General features: G+C 43.1%; 1 protein-coding gene across 2 annotated transcripts; it reads right to left on the bottom strand.

The window, feature by feature from the left end:
* Positions 1-2,923: 2,923 nt before the first annotated feature.
* Positions 2,924-18,797, bottom strand: SULT1C2 (sulfotransferase family, cytosolic, 1C, member 2). 2 transcript variants are annotated; one of them, XM_012641897.1, is made up of 8 exons: positions 18,596-18,797; positions 12,814-12,987; positions 12,290-12,415; positions 9,633-9,730; positions 6,312-6,438; positions 5,740-5,834; positions 5,402-5,582; positions 2,935-3,292 (listed from the first exon to the last, which is right to left on the bottom strand). In XM_012641897.1, exons 2-8 carry the CDS (start codon positions 12,962-12,964, stop codon positions 3,180-3,182), a joined length of 891 nt encoding a protein of 296 aa, XP_012497351.1. In that variant the 5' UTR covers positions 12,965-12,987; positions 18,596-18,797; the 3' UTR covers positions 2,935-3,179. The 2 variants fall into 2 exon arrangements, with proteins under 2 accessions (XP_012497350.1, XP_012497351.1); XM_012641896.1 differs by lacking the exon at positions 18,596-18,797 and having other exon boundaries at positions 2,924-3,292; positions 9,633-9,772; positions 12,814-12,981.
* Between the last annotated feature and the right edge of the window lie 6,225 nt (positions 18,798-25,022).

The raw sequence follows: 25,022 nt of genomic DNA, 5'->3' as shown, positions 1-25,022 counted from the left end.
TACAACTCTTTCTAGGGAAAAAGAAACATCTTAAAATCATTGCTTTTTTGGTTGTTAACACATGCAGGCATGCGAGGGGAGAGGGCATGCTAAGGTCGTCCCCATCTTAGCTTGCTGCGTAAACACTGAATCCACGGGGGGGGGGGGGGGGTGGCTTTTTTCCTTGTGTCTCTGCTCCTGTATGTGACCTTCCTTGCATGAGCTGGGAAAGCTGGTCAGGGTGGGTTGTGCTTGACCATCGCGGGGGCTTTTCATCTTTGACCTTGATGATAATGTGTTCCGGTTGGCATGTAGCTCCCACTGGTTGTTGGAAGCCTGAGCATAGATGTGATTTGTGGGTATCTCAAAAACATACAGCCCCATGTAGTCTCACAGCATTAAACTTCAAATCCCTTTGAAATACTAAACCTCAAGTTGGCGTGTTTAGTTCCTAGCTAGTGAAGGAAAAGGAAAGAGAAAGATTTTAAACCAAATGACAAAGATTCTTTGCTTGATCAAACTTTAGTCAGGCTTTTGAAATATCTCCTAGGCCCACTTGTATATTTGTAAAATCCAATTTTTGCAAGAATCTTGCTAAGGCTGTTTAGTAAGAACTCCCTACCTTCAACATCTGATCAGGGTCCTCATCCACTACCGTTCCCCAGGTGATGTCTGGTCACCCTGACTTGTCTTCAGCAAGAATCCTGATAGGTTTGTTTAGCTGGAATCCCTACCACCCCCTTAACCTTGAGGTTTCCTCCAAATAATTTTCTGTCTCCCCATCCCCTCCCCACTACATGTCATGAATTCCTACTTGCCCATGCTGTGTGGAGAGCCCAATCTCTCTCCTCCACTGCAAGACCCCATTGCTGTGGTCCCTGCACCTATCAAGATAGTCCTGAATACAGTCTGCCTTACTGTGCTTTAACAAGTGTCATTGAATAATTTTTTCTTTAACAAAACCAGCCAACGAACCAATCAACAAATCAGAATGCAGTTTGTGAGCTGGGACCATAGCTGGCCCTAGGGTGAACAATTTTTTACCACCTTCTTTCCCTATACAACAAAATTATTTTCAGTATTAATCATTAATAGAGACAACAAATAATAACAATGGTTACTAAAGAAGTGAAGTCAGTGAAACTTTTCTTTTATTCAACTTTGTGTATAGACTTATGCCAGTTAAAAAATCAGAATGAGTCAATTGTAATAAAACTAATTTATCTATAAGAAATACAAGTCAGACAATCACTAAATCATACCACTGATGTAATGTCTTGTTTTCTTGATTCATTCTTGAGTTTTAAAACAAATAATTAACATTTAGAAGAGAGAGTAAACTTCAATTTTAAAGTTATTATTCAAAATCAGTCAACTATTTCCTATATGAACACAACTTTGTACTTACTAAACAAAAATACTATACCTTGCAATTCATACCCTTTTAAATTTTACTGTTTTAAGTTCTGAATAGAAATGAAAACTCCAAATAGTCACAGAGAATGATTGACTTGAGGAAACTCAAGTTTTGCTTCTTCCACCACTGTGCTATCATCATTTATGCTGAATCTGCTGTTGAAACACAGAAACAGTCAAATACTACCCAGTTGGAGTCACAGGTTGTGTCTGAAGTGAGCTCGAATGATTCTGAATTGCAGTGAACTTAACCCTGGAAGGAAGCAGGGATACCTACATTGCTTGTTTGGGAATTACAGAGTTGGACCCTCTACCCGGGTTCTCTGAATTAACTTCCACACAAGGTGAATGAGACATGGAACTAAACAACAAAGATTTATGATCTAGTGGGGATACAGGCCACTTTTAATAAAAAGGTGCTTATTTGAAGCTTATATACATATGGTTAAAACTCGGTAGTAACCAAGCAATTGTTTAGAACTTGGCACAATGGTAGTTTGGGTTAGTTTCATTTTGTTTCTTTTCTTTTCCTCTCCTCTTCTCTCTTTTCTTTTCTTTCCCAGGAAGTAGTATTTTATCACCGATCATTGTTTAGGACTGCCAGTACGTGGTGGTAATAAAGAGCAGTCAGTATTTTAGTTGGCTTAATGTACTCTCTGAATACCTGTTCCCAGCGTGAACTGCTCCTTCTGCCCTCAGCTTTGGAATGCCATGATTTGGGACTAAAAGAAAGGGGTCAAAGTTGGGAATGTTGTGATTTCCTGTATTCATTGATCCATGCATTCGTCCACTCACACAACACATTCTTACTGGGCAAGTGCTATGTGCCAGGCATTAGGTTGCATTAGGTACTGGGAATAAACAGGAAATGGGACTGAACTCCAAGGAATTGGCAATCCAGTGGGAGGTATAGATAAGACATCAACAAGTTAATAAGAGCAACCGGGCTACAACTGGGATAAGTATGGGAAGCTGGGAAAAGGACGCCTAGCTTGGTTATTAGGGCCTCCCCAGAAGGGATGGCATTGAAGCTGAGACCTAATTATCTGCACACCTGAGTGCCATGCCCAAGCTGACATTGTTGACACTGGTTCCATCCTCCTACTTTCTGCTTTCACCAGGATACAACTCGGGCTTCCAAAAGGCCACCCTCTTGCTTTTGGTTTCCTATCCGACCTAAGCACTAGGATTCTTTTAATTAGGTTTTGGTGTTCCAACATCTCCTCTGTGCCTTCCCTTTTATTCTCTACCCACCGGTGAGGGCACTAAGACCACATTTCTTCAGGGCCGACTATGCCAGGGTCGCCCTCAAAGTTTCCCTTCTGATAGTGACCAGGCAGAACTCCAGGATCCAGCCCAGACCAGAGTTCCCTGAATGGCCAGGACAGATGTCAGAAATTTTGTGTTATTAATATAGATATAACCTATTGGTATAATATTTGTACTTATTCTCAAGGTATTATAATATCATAGACTAGGAAACTGGGATACACTTGTCAAAATAATGGTAATTTAAAAAACCCTTTTAGTATTCAAATCTTACATTTTACTTAGTTTATTAAACTATCTTATCTCTTAGTTTGGAAAGAATAGTTGAGAAAATAGGCATTAGACATGATCCTTTTTTAGAAATGAAGTTGTGGCATACAGTTAATAATCACAGAGACAATTTGTACCACATCATATACATTTACAATACACTTTCAGAGATTCTTTTGGCTGGGGCTGGAGCATTGACTATAGCATCTGCATTCTTGTTGTTCACTTTTTTATTTACATCCTGCTCAGAGTTCCATGCAGAAGTTTATGGAGGTTCCTTCCATCTTTTTTCTGTAGATTTCATCAAACATCTCATTCTGGGCCACAGTGAAGTGGTTTTTCCAATCCCCCACAGTTCCTAGAAGAGAGAAGCCGCAACAGGAGTGTCACTCTCTTATTGAAAGACTTGCTGGCCCTGAGTAAAGCAGTGGATTGACCATACTGGGCCTGGCCTGACTCCTGACTCACAACTTCCTCTGCAGTGGCCACCTGTCCACCTGCAGCTCTCTGCTCTGAGACATGGCCCTTGGGAGCTCCATGCAGGGAGATGGGCTTCTAAATCAGCTGGACAACTGACCCAAGGGAGCTGGTGACCTGGCATGACCTGGCCCCACCTGTGGTATATTCACACAATGGGTTACTACACAGACATAAAAAAAAAAAATGAACTACAGACACAGCCCAATGGAGGAATCTCAAAACATTGTGTTGAGCAAAAGACATCGGACACACGAAAGTACATACTGTGTGATTCCATTTATGTGAAGTCCAAGAACAGGCAAAATCAATCTATAGTGACAGAAATCAGAACAGTGTTGTCTCTGGGGGTAGAGATTGACTGAAAAGGGGCATGAGAGGGAACTTTCTGGGGTGATGAAAATGTTTGCTATCTTGATTGGGGTGCTGGTAGATGGGTATATACATTTATCAAACCTTGTTGAACTGTACACTTAAGATCTGTGCATTTTTGGTATGTAGATTATATCTCAGTAAAAAAAGTATTTGGGAAAAATATTAATGAGCTACTATTTTTCACCAAGCAGTAACTTAAAGTGAAATATCCTTAGTCCCACCAATACCTCTTCTGAGAAATTATGCAACAGAAATACAAGCATCAGCAAATAATAACTTATGCACAAAGGTGTTTACTGTAACATTATTCATGAAGACAAAAGTTGAAAACAACAATGACTATCATGTCTATCACTAGGGGAATAGTTGGATGAATTGTGATGCATCCATACCTTGGCATAACATAGGACCACAACAGTGAGGGACATGGATCTACATGCCTTGCGCTGGAGGGTTGTCTCATAGTCTAGTAAGTGAAGGTGTAAAATATGACCACATTTTGTGTTTTAGGGAGCAAGCTTTCATCATGATATATATATATATCTTTGTGTTTGTATTAGCCTGAAGAAGGAGCTTGTGTAGAAAGGTGGGTATGTACGAATCTGAAGAAGGGCTACTTGCTAAATCTTCATCACTGATTATCTGAAGAGAAAAGAGGCAGAACCATTTGTTTTGTTTTATCAGCATGGAATGCTGTTATAGATTGGAAAATGCAATGAAATAAATCCAATCATGTGCAAAAATGAAAAAGAAAGAGGAAGAAGAAAAGATGTTACAAAGCAATATGTATACCATAGTTTCACTGTTGTGAAAAAGAAAAGTGTATGTTTATAAAACAGAGAGGGAAAGGACTTCTATACTGTTGGTAGCTACTTCTTGGGAGTGGAGTTGGTAGAGAGAACTTTTTAAAAAGTATAATTTTATGTATATTTAATTTTTAATAATGACATGTATTGCTTCTTAAATTAAAAATGATAAAAGTGTTTTTTTCCCTTAAAAATATTAGCTGGGCCAATTAGAATTTGTATTTTGGAAATTGGAAGTAAGAAATATTAAGAGGATAAAGCAGTTCTCAGCAAGTATTTGTAGTTGAAAATCATGATGTAGAGCAGGCTTAGGCCACGGTCAAGATGAAGTGATGAGCAGAAACTGAGTCAGCAGAAGCTATTAAGTAGGAGAAAGGTGTGATGAGTGGAGGAAGCTTGTCAGCAGAGGGAGGCACACATGTAACAGACACGTGGAAAGCAGCTGAGTCTTGTAAGTGGTAGAGCCCTAGAGCGAAGAGCCATACGTCCTCCTGCTGAGGTCCTGGACCCTTCCACGCAGGGGATCCCGTGAGCTCCTAGTTATCCATGACATTCCACTTCCTTTGTAGCCCCTTGCACTGGGGCTCTGAAGTTGAGGGACTCTCTGTTCCTTGAAACCAAATACCAGAGTAATACCCTGGAGAGCTCTCTGCTACAACAGGATCAAATCCCTAGCCTTACTAGAAACAGATATTAAGAATAGTTGAAATGTGTTGTCTTGCAATTAATAAAACCAAATATCATCTCGATAAGAGGCAGGCAGGATGTTGCGAGACACACTGAGTATTTGATAAAGAGGCTCCACACACCTTTTCTCATGAAGGGGGAAATGGATTGGTCCAGGATAGATTTGGGAATTGTAGAACGATTTGTCATGGGATTTTCTTTCATTTTCTCAAATGATGTCTCCTGGACAATTTTGTCTAGAACTGTTTCATCCAAATTCTTTCCCATGAACTGCATCACCTTCTGAATTTCATGCTTTGGGTCCTGTGGTGAGGGTGACATTGGATTAGGATGGAGGAAGGTACCAGAAAGACGTACTTCAGTTCTTAGGGACATCCCACCCAGAAGTACAGCCTTGAAACATCTTTGGGTTTCTCTGCACCCGAGTTTGTCATGGTTCTTCTGAAGGGCCTTTACTCACTTTCTTTATGTCCTCGTAGAAGAGGAAGAGAATCTGGTATCTGTCTTTCATCTCCCACCATCCTCTCACGTGGTCAAACCAGGAGCCCCAAGCCACTGTAACAGACACAAGAAACGGAACAGTCTACACAGAGATCATACAAAACCTTCTAAGAGTTGGGATTTTATTTACTTGAAGTGCCATGGAGAGAGAGGAAACAAATTCTGGATCAGATATGTCCTAGGGGTCCTATGGATTGGGACAGCCTTGTGGTTATTGGCCCCCACATGCTACCTAAAGTGGCTTCGTGATTGTTATGCCCTCATATTGGAACAGGGATACTCTTTGGAATGAGGGCCACTGTATGGGTCAGGTGACCCAGAATCAAGGCTTTTGAATCAGATGGAAGATGTCTGCTGAGGGCAATGGGTATGCACTATGAAAGCAGCAGCGTACCCCACCCAGTCCCAGCCTGTGGTAGGACACAGCTAACGAGGCGCATGGCATTCTAGGGAATCACAGTGTTATGCCTGGTTCCCTAGATTCAGCCTTGCTGGAGTGAGAACGCAGGAGTGCGAAGGACTCTCCTTTACCTTTTCCATTGATGAAGGTTTCAAAATAGTCATCCCAGGTACCAGGATCAGGAAGCTTTTGATTCATCCTTTGGAAATGGTAGTAGGAAACCATACAGTCTTTGGCATTTCGAGCTACATAAAGGAACTTTGGGGTAAGAAGAGAAGTGGGTGAAAGATGGTATGAAACATGGATTTTCACAGAGGCCGTGCACACGGGCTCAACTCTGCAGTGGTGGCCATGCGTCTTGGCCTTGTAACCTCTCTCTCCTCTGCTTGTCCCTGCTGCATTGCCGATTCTGCTCTCTATTTTGAACTTGGTCCTATTGATTACTTAATCAATTAGCCTGACTCCTGATTGCCCCTTTGATATCAGGCGTAAAATCTTTCTCTAGAAGCTATGACCTGCCATCCTACTAAAAAACATCCACCAGCATGTTGATGAACTTCTAATACCCTCTTCTTAGGTTACCAGAGAAGCAGGAGAGCTTCGTGGTTAAGAATTTAGGCTCTGGAGCAAGAAAATAGCTACTGTTTTTCTCCCAGCCTCCTCAACTCTAACGATTTCCCTCTCTGATCACTTCAGCTCTGCCCCTACAGACATCCCTTAGGTTCCACTTTGACCACAACCTCACATCCTTCCACCCTTGCAACCTTTCACTTTGACCACCAAGCTGTGACTTCTAGTACTCAGTTCACACTTTAACGGCATCAGTCCCAAAGGGGCCTCTTAACCAGCTGTCTCAGATCCATGGCCAGCTATTTCAATGCTGTACGGACTTTTGCCGTAAAACAGTGGTTTTCAACCTAGGGTGATTTCACCCTCTAGGGGACATTTGGCAATGTCTGGAGACATTTTTGGTTGTCACAACTGGGGGTGGTGGTGTTACTAGCATCTAATGAGCATGGGCCAAGGATACTGCTCAACATTGTATTAATAAAATGCACAGGACAGCCCCTGCTCCCACTCACAAGAAAGAATGCTCTGGCCCAAACGTCAGTAGTGTTGTATTAATCACGTCTTTTATATTCTGCATTGTGATGCTTTGACATCCTGGTGCCATTGTGATTCTGGAGGGACTGCTCCTTCCAGGGGCAGCTCATTCCTATGTAGAGACAGTAACTATGCAAACCGACCAATCCAGAGCCCACACCTCCAACTGTGTCTGTTACTAGGCTCTCACACTGCAGGCCACTACCCACCTGCCCTGACCACCGCAGGGCCAGATCCCAGATAACCCAGGCATAGCCGCTGTGCTCTGGAGCCTGCTGACATGGTTCACACTGGCCAGTCAGAAACTTGCTCACCCCACCTCTCCCGCTCCTTCGCCCAGAAACCACGATAGAGTCTCTCGCCTGCGTTTCCCCTCACTCCCTCTGCCTCCTGGCCCAGTGCTCCCGTGTGTGGCTCCATGTGGCTTCCTCCATGACAGTCAACTCCATGTCTGTGTGTCTCACCACACCTGATTCAAGCAAATCCCAGGTCCCTTTAGAGCAAGTGCTGAGGTCGAGAAACCCAGCTCCTGAAGGCACTCACTCTGTCACTGTCTGCCAAGGCCTAGTGTCCATTTTCTTTTCTCCAACTTACCAAGCTGCCAAGTACCAATGAAGGTTTTTAAAATGTTGATTTTTAAAAATCCATCTAAATTCTTAAATTTTTAAGCCTTGAGTTGTCTTTCACTTCATTGCTGCTTGATGATCATTTTATTCATGTCTCCTTTGCTCCCTCTCATATTTCTTACCCCCAGCCACAAGACTCTCCTGTCCTCAGACCTTCCTCCTAGTCTCCTGTCCAAGTTCACTGATTTTCTACTCAGCTTTATCTAGTCTGCACTTTGGCTTATTCTCGAGTTTGTAATTTCGATATATATTTTTTCAGTTGTAGAAATTCCATGTATTTATTCAATAATTCTGTTTCTAAAAGTAGTATCTCATTTATTTTATTTTTGATTCAATCTTCTATTTCTTTAAACAACTTCAACATTCTTCTTTCTATATCTGATAATTGTTATCTGAAATTCTTGAGGCCTAACTGCTGTTTGTTTGTTCTAAACACCCTCTCTCAGGGGTGGCTTGTTCTCTGTGTATTTGCCATGTGGGATGGTGAGCTCAAGGGGGCATCTTTTGGGGCCTGAGTTGGAGCCATGTCCCTCCAAGGAGAGTATGGGGACACTGGCAGTGGGGCCACCCTGTGCTAGTTTCTCAGCCTGTAGTGTCTTGGGCAATGCCAGGAGTACAAATTTGGATCTCAAATCCTGAGAGAGGGAGCTGAGAGCCTAGGTCATGACAGTGAGGTTCCCTTGAGTCTGCCCTGGCCTCCTCCACCTGTCCGTTGAGGATGTAGCCCTTCAGTGGTCCAGCTTCGGTTCCTCATTTTTCTGGTTCCTGTGCTCTAGGCTGTGACCTTGTCCCTGGGCAGCTATTAACACTCAAGTTGCTGGATTGTTCAGGTCATCACATTCCCCCTGGAGAGCTCCAGTCTCAGTTGGTCTCTCTGAGTTTCAGTCCCTTCTTCAGCTTTTAAATCTCCCTTACTTTATTCTGATCTCAGTTATGCACTGAAAAGGAAACTTGTGATATGCTATGTGGCATTTCTCGGTGTTTTGTACAGAAGGGTTTCAGGATATCTAGGCCACTCCCCCAACAGTACTCCTGTCCTTCAGAAATACATCTTTAGTAGTCCTTCTTTCCCCTTCATCCCCAGCTCTGAGAAACAGGGCCCCACTTTCCCACCAAGGCTGCCAGCTCAGTTCGTACCCTTGTCCCCTCTTACTCCACAGTCATGTGTCCCTTGTTTATTCACCGAGCCCATTTCTAATGTCTTCTGTGTGCCAGCCACTTATTAGGTACTGGGGTACACATAAATAAAGTCACAGAATAAATAAAACAAGGAACCCAGAGTCTCCCAGAGGCTGAGGCTGAGCGCCCTCAAGAGCGTTGCTCTGTCTGTTCCTCTGTTTACCCTTTTGCACAATCTTCAGGTTTTTTCCTCTCTTCCCTCCCTGGTCTGGTACATGAGCCTTCCCATGGCCTGCAGCCACCATCCTGTCCCCTTCCTTTCACAGCCATACTTACTGGAAGAGCCATCAGCACTCACTGCCTCCCCATGTCTCTAGTTCCCGCCAAAAATTGAGTGTGGCTTCCACCCTCATGTCTAATTTGAAACGGTTCCGGTGAGTACCCTGTGGAGCCAGAACTTTACATTTTCTATTATTGCTGATAAGCTCCAGAGATAGTGGAGAGGTGAACACGACAGCGGATGTTCTGAGTCGAGGTCTGGAGGACTCGCGCTCGGTGGGCTTCCTCTCCCTCCTGTCACCAGGGGAGCTGTTGCTGTCTTACCTTGCAGTTGCTTTCCCAGAAAGATGGTGGCAACAGGTGAGTGGGAAGGTGAGTCCTTAGTATCCGTGGAGAGGGCATCGCTTTGGCTTTTTCCACACCTTTAAAATAGTTCAAGAGGAAACATTTCCATAGTACAAGTGCTGCATAGGAACCTTATGGTCCAGGCTCTGTCTAGAATATCCCATCACCCACCCAACTTTCTACTAGTCTCTTGACTTTCTTTGGGATTTTCCAATGAGATTACTGATATGATTTTCACTTTTGTAGCACCGCACAGCTGGAGAGCTGGAAGGGAACTTAGAGTCAATCTACTCTGTCACTTTAAGGACGAGGAGAAGGAAGCCGAGAATGGACAAGTGATGTCTTGTTGAAGCAGCGCCAGCAGGACCAGAGAGCAGGCCTCCCCTGCCTCCCTGCCAGCCAGGGCCAACACCCATGTGCCTGCAGCAAGCTGCCCCATGTACCTGGCCTATTTGCAACCACCTGTTTCACTTCTAAAACCATTTGCACTTGCTTGCCTGTGAGTCCTGATTTCTACTCTCATTTAAAAACCTTATTGGGCACTTGCTCTGTGCAATCACTGCATTGAACTGACGTTAGGGGAAAAGGCAACAAAATAAAGGAGACACAGACCTTCTCTCTAAGGAGCTTCCACTCTATAGGAATCAGAGGCTTACGCGAATAATGTCAGGGGGAGCTGGGTCAAGTTAGAGCTGAGAATCAAAAGTGCCCCAAGGATCTGGAATGAATTGATGCTATTAGGTGGCACTCTTGAGTTTGGACCCTGACATGTAGCTGGTGGGTAAAAATCCCTCTTCAAGAATGGTCACGAAGACTGGATGAATGGAGGAGGGTATTTCTAAAAACTGGAAATAAGAACTGATAATAAAATAGCATCTTAATTTAAATGTACAGCAATAAGGTATTATCTGAAGGGACCTTCCACGTGACCTCCCACCTCCCCGGTGTGGTGCGAGGTCTGCAGAGCCCAGGTCTCTTGTCCCAAGCGTGGAATCCAAGGACCCCTGAGCACTGACCCGGACTGACTGAGGAGCCAGGCCCTTTCCTGTTTTCTAAAGTTTTCCAAAGACGGCCCTGTGTACCAGTCACTGAAGGAGGACCATGGCTGTGTCTTGACTTTTAAAAAACTTGGTGCCAGGAATGTCACTCTGAGTGCAAACTCCCCTCCCTCTCCTATAAATTGGGCTCTTGTACGATCGTTGAGCACTGTGGGATTGGCTGCTCTCCTGAGCCTGAGGAATAGGGACACTTTCTGCCAGATCCCAGGCAAGAGGGTGAGGACTGGGCCCTTCACCTGGTAGGGACCAGGTCTGGAGCTGAAACTATGGTTACCAAAACCTTGAAATGTTAGTGGCCCCAGTGCCTGCTTTCAAATCGTTACTGCTTTTGAGCAGCTTTGATTGTGCAAGTCTTCTGCTTAGAACCCTTGAGTGGTCTCTTGTACTCACAGTTTTTTGTACTTGCTCTCCAAGCTGTGTGTGTGTGTGTGTGTGTGTGTGTGTGTGTGTGTGTGTGTAGCGGTTGGGGGTGGTAGTGAGAGGATATATTTTATTCTGATCATCTTTGATATTACTTATTTTATATGTTGGGAATCCCCAATGCTTTTTTTTTAAATTGTGGTAAAATACACATAATCTAAAATTTATGATCTTAACCATTTTTAAGTATGCAGTTCAGTGGTATTAAGTAAATTCACATTGTTGTGCAACCATCTGCCTCCATGTATCTCCAGAACGTTATCATCTTCCAAGATGAATACTCTGAACCCATTAAACAATAACTCCACCTTCTCCTCCCCAGCCCCTGGCCACAACCATTCTACTTTCTGTCTCTATGAATTTGACTACTCTAAAATAAGTGGAATCATACAGTATTTGTCTTTTTGTATCTGGCTATTTTACTTAGCATAATGTTTGCAAAGTTCATCCACGTTGCAGCCTGTGTCAGGATTTCCTTCGTTGTCGAGGCTGCATCGTGTGTGTACCGCATCTTGTTCACCATTCATCAGTCGGTGGACAGCTGGCCTCTTCCCACCTTTTGGCTACTTCGGATCATGCTGTTCCACAAATACGTGTAGCAGCTGCTAGGTACCTGGAATAGCATCTTTTGCCTTCTGGTTATCTTTTTGAGCTTCCTTTCATGGTGCGAAGAGAAAAACTTTGATGTTGAGCATTACCTGAAATAGGCTTCTCTACTGAACAGAAGTAATTGGCTCCAAATACACCGTGTGTGTGCGTGTCTGTGTGTGTGTGTGTGTGAGTGTGTGTGAATTATCAGGTACTCCCCTGGCTGCACTGGGCTTTTGTGGACGTGGGGTATGGAGAGAAGGGGTGTGAGTTGCTTACAGAAGTTTTCCACCTTCTCTCTGTGTTCCACAGTTGCACATGACCAGAGGGAGAGTTTAAGAAGAAAATAAGGCAGGATCTGACACTACCATATAACCTTACTTGGTGATTCACTTTTGGCAAATAATCTTAGATAATACGTAGACAGAGGAAAAGAGGACAGTAAAAGGAGAAAACATATGACAATAGAAATGAGAGAGAGAGAGAGCGAGAGCAGGAGGAGGTGAGAGATGGAGAAACAGAAGAGAGGGAAGGAGAGAATGGAGACGGCAGCGAGGGAGACGCTCTCACCGGAGGGCTGGGGCGGCCGCGCCCACTCGATGAAAGGGTGGCGGTGCTGGATGAGGGCTCGCTGGCACTTCTCCACATCCCCATTCTGTTCAATCATGTCCACAATTTCCTGAATCCATGTTGTCCCTGAGGTTCAGAAGGGAAGGATGAGCAGCAGAAACCTGCTAGACAGTCTTCCCCAAGTGTCCTGAGTAAGGGGACATAGAGCCTGGTGTTGGTTGGGCAGGATCTTGTTAGGCATGAGTGGTGGGCGTCTCTGCCGGACAGACTTCGGATCTCTGGGGGGCAAGCACAGGTGAGGCTCAGCCCACCCAAGAGCGGCGCATGGCAGAGTGCATCAAGCGGGGCCTCAAGCTGTTACTCTGGTCCCTGGGGAAGCACAGGGACACCAAGCACCCTGAGCACGAACCCCACTGTGGAAAATAAGAAGGAGCAGGTTTCCTGTTGGGAATTCCAACTTATGTGAGAGTCCACGCTGGCTCCGCAGGTTGCGGTCTGTGCTGTGCCACCTGCCCCACAATCACCTGATTTAGGGTAGGTACAGATGAGGAGATCATCCGGCTTGGCCTCAAAGTTCTGGATCTGGCTCCAGTTGCCCACAGTTGAAGTCTGCAAGAGGATCCCGGCCACCTCTGTCAGCTGTGTCTGTTGCCCCAGCTCTGTGGTCAGGGCCATAGTGTCTTGGGGGTAGGGGGTCCCTATAGGAAGAGAATAGAGATTTTTTAAAAATTGTGGTAAAATACACATAACACAAAATTGACCATTTTAATCCTTTTTAGGTGTACAGTTCACTGGCATTAAGTACCTTCACATTGTTGTGCAACCTTCGCCACCATCCATCTCCAGAACTTTTCATCTTCCCGAGCTGAAACTCTGTACCCATTAAACACCAACTCTCCTTTTCCCTCTCCTCAGCTCCTGGCAACCACCATTCTACTTTCTGTCTCTATGGACTCTATATACCTTAACGTAAGTGAAATCACATATTCGTCCTTTTGTGAATGGCTTATTTTACTTAGTTTAACACCTTAAGGTTCACTGCATTGTACCATGTGACAAGGTTTCCTTCCTTTTGAAGACTGAATAATAGTCTGTTGTATGTATATACTACATTTTGTTTATTCATCCATGAGTAGAACCTTTTGCCTGTTGTGAATAATGCTGCTATGAACATGGGTATACGAATATCTCTTTGAGTTACTGCTTTCAATTCTTTTGGGTATATATCCAGAAGAGAAATTGCTAGATCATCCGGTAATTCCTTGTTTAATTTTTTTGAGGAACTACCAGACCATTTTCCACAGTGGCTGTACCATTTTACATTCCCACCAGCAGTGCACATGGGTTCTAATTTTTCTAAATTGTCACCAACACATGTTGTTTTTGTTTGTTTGGTTTTGCCAGGAGCCATCCTAGTGGGTGGAGGTGATAACTCATTGTGGTTTTGATTTGCATTTCCCTAATGATTAATGATGTTGAGCATCTTCTCCATGTGCTTATTGGCCACTTTTAGGAGAAATATCTATTCAAATCCTTTGCCCATTTTTGCATTTTTTTGTCGTTGTATTGAGAGAAGACTTTTAAAATGCACAAAAAGAGAAAGGCAGGAGAAGTGGGCCACTGTTACTCAATAATAATTGGCTATTGAGGATCCAGAAGACATTTATTACTACTGCTAATAATAAAATAATAGTTAACATTTGTCGAACACTTCAGTTTGCCATGGCTGGGCTAAGTGCCTTATATACATTAACTCATTTTTAACTCTCACATAATATGAGGGGTAGAACTCTAGAGCTGAAATGGTCCTTATAGAAAATGTAAGAGTAAATGCTTGCTGGAGATTGAATGAAAGAATCTGACCCAGATGCTCCAAGTAATGGGTGAGGGAACTGGGTGCCCAGCTTAGTGAGGCCAGTTTTAAGGGTGGCTTCTGCTCCCAGAATGAGTCAAGCCCTACAGGATGGAGCCTGTATTTTCAGAAAATGAAAGGAAAATTATTTCTGAAAAAATTTCAAATATATGAAACAGCTGTATTTATAATATGTCAAAGAAGGTAGAGTTTGACTGTTGAGAATATGGTGTGGTCAACTCCAGAAGAGGAGGGAAGAAAGATAGGGTCTTTAGAGAAATGATTAAGTGAAAATAAGGTGTTTAGGCTGGGTCCTAATCCAATCTCACTGGTGTCTTTATAAGAAAAGAAGATTAGGACATGCAAAGAGACACCAGGCATGTACGTGCACAGGAAGGAGAGACCACCTGAGGGTGCAGTTAGAAGGCAGGTGTCTGCAAGCCAAGGCAAGAGGCCTCAGGAGGAACCAACCCTGCCGACACCTTGATCTCACACTTTCAGTCTCCAGAACTGTGAAAAATAAATTTTGGTTGTTTAAGCCCTCCAGTCTGTGGTGTTTTGTTATGACAGCCCTAGCAAACTAATGCAGATACCTTTGGCTGAAGCTCAGAGACCAATGGCTTCTTTTGAAAACTGATAAATAAAGTGAAAGAATTAATCATTTGTCTTGACTTTCCTGTATTAGTTGTACCTCTCCATAACCAAATAGTAGATGAAGGGACATTTTTTTTTATAGACTCATTGCAACAAATAAATAAACAATAAATTATAGAACTGAAATATTCTTTTGCAGCCCTTAATGAATTAAAGAATCTAGGCATTTAACATTCATGGCTCCTAACATCACAGAAAGCAAGACAAGCAGACATTTTGTGCCTCTTGATAAAGAACACATTACCCATGAAGTGGTGCTGCCAAAAACAATTAATCCAAATCTGTACCCAAATACCCAATTTACATGGTCTGGGATAGAACCTGGGCACTGCTAATTTTTTTTTTCCAGAAAAGTCTCTGGAATTTTTTGAGATTATGATTAATTTATACATTTATTTGGGGAGTATTATTAACATTGTTTCTCTGGCAGCACCATATATACATTGTATCTTTCTATTTATATAAATTTTCACAGCTTTATTGAGGTATAATTGATATTTAATAAAAGCTGCACATAGTGTATACACACACACACAAAAGAACATGGACATAGAATTTGGGGAGCCACCGTTTAGCCCAGTATGATGACTTCAAGACTTCTAAGTCTCAGATGCTATTACTCTGTGATTTAGTAAATGGTTCAAGTTTTGAATAAGTACTAGAGGAAGCAAGTACTAAAGGAAGCTCCAAGGAGAATTAGCAATTTATTGGATCAATGCTCCCAGTTAATGTCCCCAGTTTAAAAAATGATATATATCCACATATGTGTGAATGTACATGTATATAGAGAGCTGTATATAAAAGTATATACATCTGTACATCTGTATACACACATATGCATATATACATGTGTGTGTATTATTTCTATGTGAATATCTGTGTGTATTGGGGTGTGGGATATCAGCCACTCAGTCTGCACCATATATAGGGCACTAAAGTAGCATATATAGCAATTCTCCATTAGCCAACAGTAGACAAGAAATATTTTCTCTGCTGTCCAGTAGAATTTCCATTAGGATCCTTGTATTTTGCCCATTTTATAATCTAATTTTCTGCCTTTTATTTTAAAATGGTAACAATTTCATCAAAGTGGGCTCTTTTTTTTGTTTTCTTTGTAGTGTCAAGGTTAATTGACTATGGCAGAATGTTCAATATATGTAAATATGTGTTCATTTAAATGGCATTGTAAACAACCTCAAATCATTAAATAAAGATATTTGTTTGAAACACACAAAAAAGAATAAGGTATACCAAGAGTAGGTCAGGTATATCAGTGAATGAGTATAGCCTGACTGCCCTGCCCATCCTATTTTGCTATCAATTTTGGCTTTTTTTACATAGGTCTTTTAGTAATAAAACTTTCAGCATATGAAAAAACACCAACTTACAGAAAATGCAGAGAACAGAGGAATATGTTAAACTACACCACAGTGATGAAATCAGTGCGGGAAAAGTTTATAGGACAAATAAAATCCTTCAAATAAAATGCAAGGGAATTTTTTTAAAATGAAGGGGTTTTGCCTTGTAATCATACATTAAGCTGTGTGTTTGCTTTGTTTGGTTTCTGTATTCACGGTATTTTTAGCAGTAAAAACCTGGAATCAGAACATGAAATCTAGGGGGTAGAGTGTGAAGGGGCTGGGCCACTGAGACAGAGGGAAGGGCAGGGGAAGGGCCAGCAGCAGAGGCAGCAGGGCATGGTCCTGGTGGACAGTGTCCAGAGCTTGGAGATGTAAGGGGGTATGCAGTATCTAGAAGTGGGGATGGAGAAATAGGCAGGAAGGCATTTTTGGTGCCTTTAGGGAGTACACGTTTTATCCTAAGGGCAACAGGAAGCCTCCAAAGAGGTTTAGCTGGAGACAGCCCAAGCCAACTTATTTGCACTTTGGGAAGGTCACTCTGGGTGGAGGGTGAGGAAGGGCTGGAGTACAGCCCAATGGGAGAGCACTGCAGTAATTCATATGGGCAAGGCCAGGTGGCCGTGGCCTTGCTTAGGAGTGAGGCAGTGGGGACAGAGAGAAGCAAATGGATTTAAGAGACCTTTGGGAGGTAGAATCAAGTGCCTAATGGTTAATCTGCTGTGAGGTAGGGGTCAAAGGTAGGAAAGTCAAAGCTCGAGTCCAGATTTCCGGCGTGGGTAACTGGGTAGATGGAGGTGTTGTTTGTTGAGGACAGGAGCACCGGAGGTGAGCAGTTCCCACATGGGGCAGGGGCGAAGGGGTGGTGAGTTCTACTGGGGGGTCCAATTTGGTGAGTCCAATGTGGCAGGTATGCACGTGTGTTTAGAGCTCCAGCCTGGAGATAATGGTCTGAGACTCATCCACTCAACTCATGGGCCAACTCTGTGGGAGGTCATGTGCTCTAGGCAGGGAGGTGGTGACTGGGGGCCTGGGAGTGGCTGTGAAAATGTACGAGCTGAGAATGTATGGAAGGGCAGCCACTGCCGCCGAGGACCAGGGAGGTGAAGGGCTTGGATGTCTAGTGTGCTGTGGTTCTCACTGGATTCCTGTGTGTTGGAGGCCGGCACGGGGTGTGGTGGACTCTGGCAAAAGCTCAGGAAGGAGGTGCAGTGGGACAGTCGAGGCAGCGGGATAGTGCGGTGGGAGCAGAGGGATCTGCCGGTTCCCATGGGAGAAATTTCAAGCCCTTTTCACCCTCCTGAGGCCCCTGATTGCTGGACCACGTCAGCACATGGTCCCTGCCCTTAGAGAGTTGAGCACATAGACAGACAGATTGTCCCCTGAGCAGCCAGCTGGAAGCTTTTTCATCCAAGATCACATATGGCCTCCTTTGTGAAGCCGTTCCTGACTCCATGGACAATCACTCCTTCCCATGGGATCCTATAGTATTTTGTGTGCAAACTTTATAGTTCTTACTCTACTGTTCTATAATTACTTGCTTATATATCTGGCCCCCCTGGAACACAGGGACCCGGTCCAGTCCCCTTTGCAGGCCCAGCACGTGTCTCAGCTGATGGATGGCCGGAATGAAGGGAGGGCTCTCATGGGCAGAAGAAATACTCAAGGCTAGAGAAGTGGAGCTGGCCTTGGGAAAGGGTCAGGGAGGAGGGCGCTTGGGGAAGAGATCAGGGCTGAAGAGAGAGATGGTATTATGGGGGAGGGAGCTTTTGGAGGCGATTGCCTGGGGTCCTGAATTTCTAGGTCTAACATTGTTAGGCTGGTATCTATTGGTTGGGAAGGAAACCAAAATATTTCTCTCTAAAATACTGGAGATTATTAAGTTAAAGACACTGAAAACACAGGGAAACATTCTGCCTCAGCCTCTGTCTGCCTGATGGCAGGATGTAAATACTTCCTTACTGAACACGGTGCTTGCTTATCAGCCCTGAGAAAACACCAGCAGGCACCAGAGAAATGTGGAAACATATTTTCTCTTCTTCCCACATCTCTCCACCTTTTAAAAGACTGGAAGTGCTCTCTTCTTTGTCTCGTCACTATATAGGATTTATGGCTTTAATACTTAAGCAAAGCCTGGAAGCCAGTGATGGGCAGAGCACGCCTTAATAAACTTCTGCTTGTTTTTCTTGTGTTAATCTGACTGTGTTTTCAGGAGAACATCTCAACTAAGAGCCTAAAAGGAAAAGAAAAGAAATTATGTTTTCTCTCCTTCATTTCTCTCCTTTCATTTCATTTCTCTCCTTCTTTTATGTTACTTGTTCAGGTTTCTTAGGATCTTTTCTAGCATGAGTAAATCTATCTTTGCAGTAACACCTATATGGCTAGAATAAAGATTTTAAAAAACTGAATAAGAACGGAATTTCTTTTAAGCCGCATTCTTACCTTTAAGTTCCAGCTGAAAGTCCACAGCAAAAAGGCCTGACCAAGGGTCACTGGGCACAGAAAGAACATTCCAAGGAAGCAGGGTGGAGTTCCCTGGGTATGGCAATTGCAAAGGCTCAAACTACCTTTGTGTCACAGGTTCAGGGGCGCTCAGCAGGCAGCAGGTGCTTTTGGAGGCTCTCAGCATCAGTGTGGGAAGCTGGGGCCCTTACTGGAAGAATCACCACCAAACAGAAACAAGCCCCCGACCTGGCCTGGGGGTGGAGAAACTCCTGTTCTCCCGAGGCTCCTTCAATACATTTCAGTGAGGTCCCTCTAGTGTCAGGTGGGATCTTGGGCAGTTCCCATGTCCCTTTTAGTTAACTGACGGTACTACTGTTACTTTACATGAGAACAGTGGTGATTCTGTATTAGCTTTTAATCTTGGATCAATGCTTCAATTCTCATCAGAAGTGAGACTTCTCCTACCCCTTCCCATTCTAAGGCCTACACTTGGAGAACAGCATGGTATTGGTTCTGCTCTTCGGGTGCACCCCACCTCCACCCTCACTCACTGCCTGCAGGTTTGGGCCCTCATCTGTGGCCACAGATGAGAAAGGGAAAAGAGGGATAGGGATAGGAAATTGCTAATTGTGACCTCTGACATGGAAGATATCTGAAACTGAGTCTTTCTCTCGTAGGACACTTGGGTGTCCTCTTTGGAGATTCCCAGACCTGTGCGTGCTCACTGGCCATTCCTGTGCCTTGGGTACACATATCCCAGCCAGAGGCTGTCCCTTCAGCTCTTGGCTCATGGTCAGGCAGCCCCACTGGGGCTTCTCCCATGTGGCCCACACAGCTCTACAGGAAGCACCCCATCATGCAGGGCAATAACTCTGCAGTCCTTTCTGACATCCTGGATTTCCCCAATAAGACTGAGAGCCTGGAGTCCGCAGGGCTCCCATGGTGCAGAGCACCCCAATCCTCTCCCCACAAAACCCACACTCTATGGGCTGGAGATGAGGGAGGTAGTATCTCACCCATGCCTCCCATCTGCTGGCACAGGGACGCACAGCACACGCACACTCCCTCGCCAGAAGTCTCTTCCCAAATCCTCTCTATTCCACACCCCAACACCTTTTTTATATTTTTGATCTGAATGAGGGTTCCAAGAAGCAATGAGCAGTTTCTCGATGATTTTTTCTTAAATTCTGGGTATGGGAATTCTATCTCATACTCATTTTGGTAGTTAATATTTATTATATTGGTTCCTAAATCCTAACCAAGGCAAGAAGAGTCTTATTTTAACTTGTAAATTACAAAAGTGGCAAACACACACGAGGTGTGCAAATAAGAAGGGTACAGCTTCATGAATTTTCAGAAAATGAACAAGACTGCACAGGAGCACCCAGATCAAGAGACAGGACCCCAGAAGTCTGTCATGCATTCTCTTAGTCAGTTCCTCCCTTCAAGAGTCAACCTGATCCTGCTTGCTGGTTGGTGTTCCCTGCCTTTTTTTTTTTTCTTTTTTGGTGTTGTCTGTTTTTGAACATAATATTCTATTGTACCAGATGAAATTGCTGGTATTCAACTATTTTTTGCACTTCAAAATGTCAATTTCATCTGGTTCAATCTAATATAAATAACATGAGATGAGATTACACTGTGTCTGTATCTGCCTTTTGCTCAAATTGTATGTATGCCAGTCATTCATGTTGTTACGTGTAATGATTTTTTGTTTTATTTTTCCATTGTGTTGAAAAAGGGTAAAAAATGAGCCCAGGGGATCTGGGTGGAACACTGAATTTGTCTGCTACAGTATGTGTGCAGACGTTCAGCTTTAGTACGTACTGCCAATTTTCCAAATTGGGTGTGCCTATTTACTCACCCATGGTATTATATATACCAGCATCAATAGAGAATGAAAATTTTAAAATGATACCACTTATATGATATCATCACAAAGAATAAAATAACTAGGAATAAATCTAACACAGGTTGTAGAAGATTACTATACAAAAAGCTACAAAACCTAAGTGAGAGAAAGTCGAAAATATCCAAACAAATGGAGGGATATTCTATGTTTATACACTGAAAAACTCCATAATATAAAGATGTCAGTTCTTTTCAAATTGATCTATAGATTCAATGTAATCCTTATCAGAATCCTAGCAGAGTTTTTTTCTAGAATAGAATTGACAGGCTGATTCTAAAATTTATGTGAATATGCAAAGAGCCAAAAATAGTCAAGACAATCTTGAAGAACAACAAAACTGGAGAACTTATATTAGCTTGATATCAAGATTTATTATAAAAGTGCATTAATTAAGACAGTGTGGTATTTGTGCAAGCATAGACAAATAGACCAATGAAACAGAGTGGAGAGTCCAGAAACAGACCCACAAGTAAACAGCCACTTGATTTATGATGACGGTGACACTGCAGTGGAGGGGGAGAAGGGTGGCCTTTCCAATAAACAGTGCTGGGTCAATTGGATGCCCAGCTGGAAAAAACCGAGTCTTCAGCCCACTGTGTGCTATACATAAAAATCACTCCTAGGTGGATTGTAGATCTAAATATGAGAAGTAAAACAATAAAGCTTTTAGATTTTAGAGGGAAATATAAGAGAATATTTTTCTGACCCTTGAGAAGCCCAAGATTTATTAAACAGGTTAAAATAAGCACCCACTATAGAGGAAAACAATCATAAAATTGGATTAAATTAAGATGAAGAACACTGTTCATCAAAAACAATATTAATAGAGTAAAAAGGGAAGCCACAAGTGAGAGAAGATATTTGTGACACACAAGTTAACCAAAAATTCCTATCTAGATTATATAAAGAACTCCTACAAATCCATGAGGAAAAGACTAACAACCTAATAGAAAAATGGGCAAAAAGACTGGCACAGGTACTTTGCAAATGACAATGGAGATGCTAACACTAGTAATTATCAGAGAAATAGTTAAATCAATTAATTGAATTTATCAATTTAAATAAATTTGATTCAAAATTAAATTCCAATCCAAAACTACTACCTAACCACCAGAATGTCTAAAATCAAAGTCAAGATATACCAAATTTTGGTGATGATGAGAAGCTGGGATCCAATAATAGTTGTTTTTTCTTTTCCTTCTACTTTTCTTTATTTTCCACATTTTCTACTGAATTTATGTTTCTTTATAATCAGAATACAAGATATTTTTCTCCAGAGCAGATACACGTTTTCTTAATGCTTTTCAGCTCAACGTCCAAATCCAAAGGACAGGCAGAACTGAAGGATATATCCGAATACCTGGCGGGTTTTAGACTGAGTGCTCAGAGGGCATGGGGCAATTTTATACACCAGATCATGGAGGGTAATTTAAGGGGCCAAATGACTTCTGAAGGAAGAGCTTCAGCAGGACACACTCTGGGTTGGTGCTTCTCAGCAGAGTGTGGTGACTTTGACATCAGGTGGCACTTTGTCCCACTGAACTGTGATAGTTTGATGGTCCAATGAGAGGGTCTTGGTGGCTGCTGTTTATTCTGCCTCAGTTCTTCCTACTCTAATATACTTCTCTCCAGAAACTGTCACAGTTCTTGGCCACCCGGATACACAGCAGGCTCACTTAGTCTGGGATTTTATCCCTAGACACATCTACCCAACATGGATGTCAGCCAACCCAAGTGGGGTTTTTTGACACTATAGTTGTTGTTCTTCAAGGTATGCACTTTCCGGTAAGTAAATTTACCTTAGTTTATTGTTCAGTAGCTTCCTTTCTTTAAGCTATTAATAAAAATCTCTCTTTGTAGGATGCTAATGATGACATAATAATGTGTCTCACTGTACGACTGGCACTGTTCTAGGAATTTCACATTTTTACTATTTCATTTAGACCTTTAGCAGCCCTGTGAAGTGGCAGCTATAGTGTCCCCCTGTTATGATGACACCGAGGTATCTGGGGGGGGAAATATCTTGCTCCAGATCACAGCAGCAGAGCTAGGATTTGAACTCCAGCAGGCTGCTTTCCTAGTTGAGGCTTTTGAACACCACTCCACTCTCCATTTTAAGCCCAGCTTCTATAGCTCCATTTTCTGGTGAATGCAGAGTAGTGGGATTGGCACCAACATCAGAACTATGGCTTGCTGGGTCACTTCCCTTGGCCAGACTTCCAGACTGGATTTCTCGAGGCAAAGGGCCTCAGCACAGCCTACTCTGGAAGCCCCTCCCCACATGCCTGAACGAGCTCCGGACCACATCTTTAAAGCAGCTATAATTCATTTTATCCTCTACGGAAATTATTTGCTCGTCCTTGAAGTCCCATCTGTTAAATGCAAAGGGAATTTGATGGTTCAGGGTGTGGAGCAGTAGCAGTTTTTAAAAACTTTTTTTGTAGTCAAGGTCATCTGAAATATATTCCTGTCTTTTAAGTGGCTAACAATACCACACACCTTTCAAAATTAATAGCATATTTTATGTTTACTGTCTTAATCCATTTTCATTTAAAGGATTAACTAAAGGAAAAGTTGCAAATACATTTTCTGTCTGTCTCTGCAATTACTTACAATTGGCGTTGAAAGGCAAGCGGTGTATCACCAGGCAAGGATGTTGAGGTCCAGGTCTCGGTTTTGCTGAAAGGGCCTTTAACCAGCGTCCGCCTTCAGGCTGTTCGAGTACCCTGACCCAGGGTTAACTGGCAGCGCAGATTGCCCCTACCATCCACGTGTGGGGCCACATCTGGGCTAAGCAGCAGCTCCTACGTTGCCATAGCTTTCTTCTCCAATCAATAACTCATTTTCTGGTAACACCCTATCAGGGCTCTGATTAATGAGTTTACTTTTGATAGAATTGACCACACCTAGGTACAGACTCAGGGTTAGATTTCTGCCCTCTGGGGACAAGTGCGTAGAGGGTGACTTCCTTCCCCAAGGTGACTGAATGAGCTCCCTTCCATGAAAATCAAGCCGCAGGGAGAGGACCACGTGCTCTCTTCCTTTCCTGTGAGATTGAAGGGTCCCCTTGAGGATGGTTACTAGTCGAAATATTTGCCTCTGGCATCATGATACAGTTACAGAAGCCAGAAAGTGCTGCAGGCAGATTGGGGGGAGGTGCTGGGACTCTATAGAAAGATGGAGAAGGGCCCGAAGGAATCTCCCCTCAGAAATAAGAGAGGGAAGAAAGAGATACTGAGATTTCCGTAGTAGACTTGTGAGTGCTATCATTCTGTCAACATTTATTGATTGATAGGCACTGAGAAAATTAAGAAATAAGAGCTTTATAAGATCTTTGTATGGTTTATGGAATTTAGCACTTGTGTATTTTGCTACTTCTCACTTTGTTTACTTATAAAGTAAATTAAAGATACAAAAGTCCTAAAACAAAAGCGCCTGTAACCCCAGTCTCAGGGGGAGGCCGAAGTGGAGCGCGGGGCGACATGTCCCTGGGTGCAGCCCTGAGCAGAGAGAAAGGCAGGAGGTTCAAGCAGGGGGTGACAGCTCTGAGGAGGAGAAGGATGTGGACAGTTCTGGGGCCCATGAGAAGAAAGAATACAGTGCAGGGGCGAGTATGCTCTCTTTGTGTCTCCTCCACAGATCTACCCTCCAAGCAGCGACCAGTTACCTTTCTAAAACCCTCCAACAGGGCTTCATGCTGTACACAGCAGGGGTCAGCAAACTTTCTCTGTCAAAGACCAAGGAGTGGCTGTTTTAGGATTTCTCAATCACGTGGTGTCAGTTGCAACTTCTAACTCTGTCACCGCAGTGTGAAAGCAGCCATAGGCAATACTGCATGGATGGACGTGGCTGTGTTCAGTGAAGCTTTATTTACTAAGATAGGCTGTGAGCGGTGGTTTAGGCAACTTGGTACATAGAATACAGAGGAAACTCTGAAATCAAAACCACTTTCAGTAACCTTTTCCTGCCTCACCTCTGGCTTTGTTGGTTGTCCATCCTCACATGGCTGGCTTTCATCTTGAAGGCCTCCGTGTCACTGTTATTTTTTTTTCTTTCTGTAGCAAGAATTATATTTAGATATAATTCATACACCATACAATTCACCTACTTAAAATGCACAATTCAGTGGTTTTTAGTATATTCACAGAGTTGTGTCACAATCAATTTTAGGACATTTCCATCACCCCCAAAGAAAACGCCTTGCCCTTTAGATGCCATCTGCCAGCCCCTGCTCCCAGCCCTGGGCAGCCACTAATCTACTTTATGTCCCGTAGATGTGCCTGTTTGGACATTTTATATAAATGGAATCACACAATATGTGGCCTTTTGTGACTGGCTTCTTTTATCATATTCTCAATCTTACAGTTTCAATTTTGTAATCTTTTCAAGGATCATCCATGTTGTAGCATGTGTCAGTACTTCGTTAATTTTTTATGGACGAAAGATATTATTGAATTAATATACATTTTGTTTATCCATTCATCAGCTGATGGACATTTGGGTTGTTTCCTC

Source organism: Propithecus coquereli, unplaced genomic scaffold (assembly GCF_000956105.1).
Source record: "Propithecus coquereli isolate 6110/MARCELLA unplaced genomic scaffold, Pcoq_1.0 Scaffold171, whole genome shotgun sequence".
NCBI lineage: Eukaryota > Metazoa > Chordata > Mammalia > Primates > Indriidae > Propithecus > Propithecus coquereli.
The sequence above is the reverse complement of the archived record's forward strand: the minus strand, read 5'-3'. Positions and strand labels throughout refer to the sequence as shown.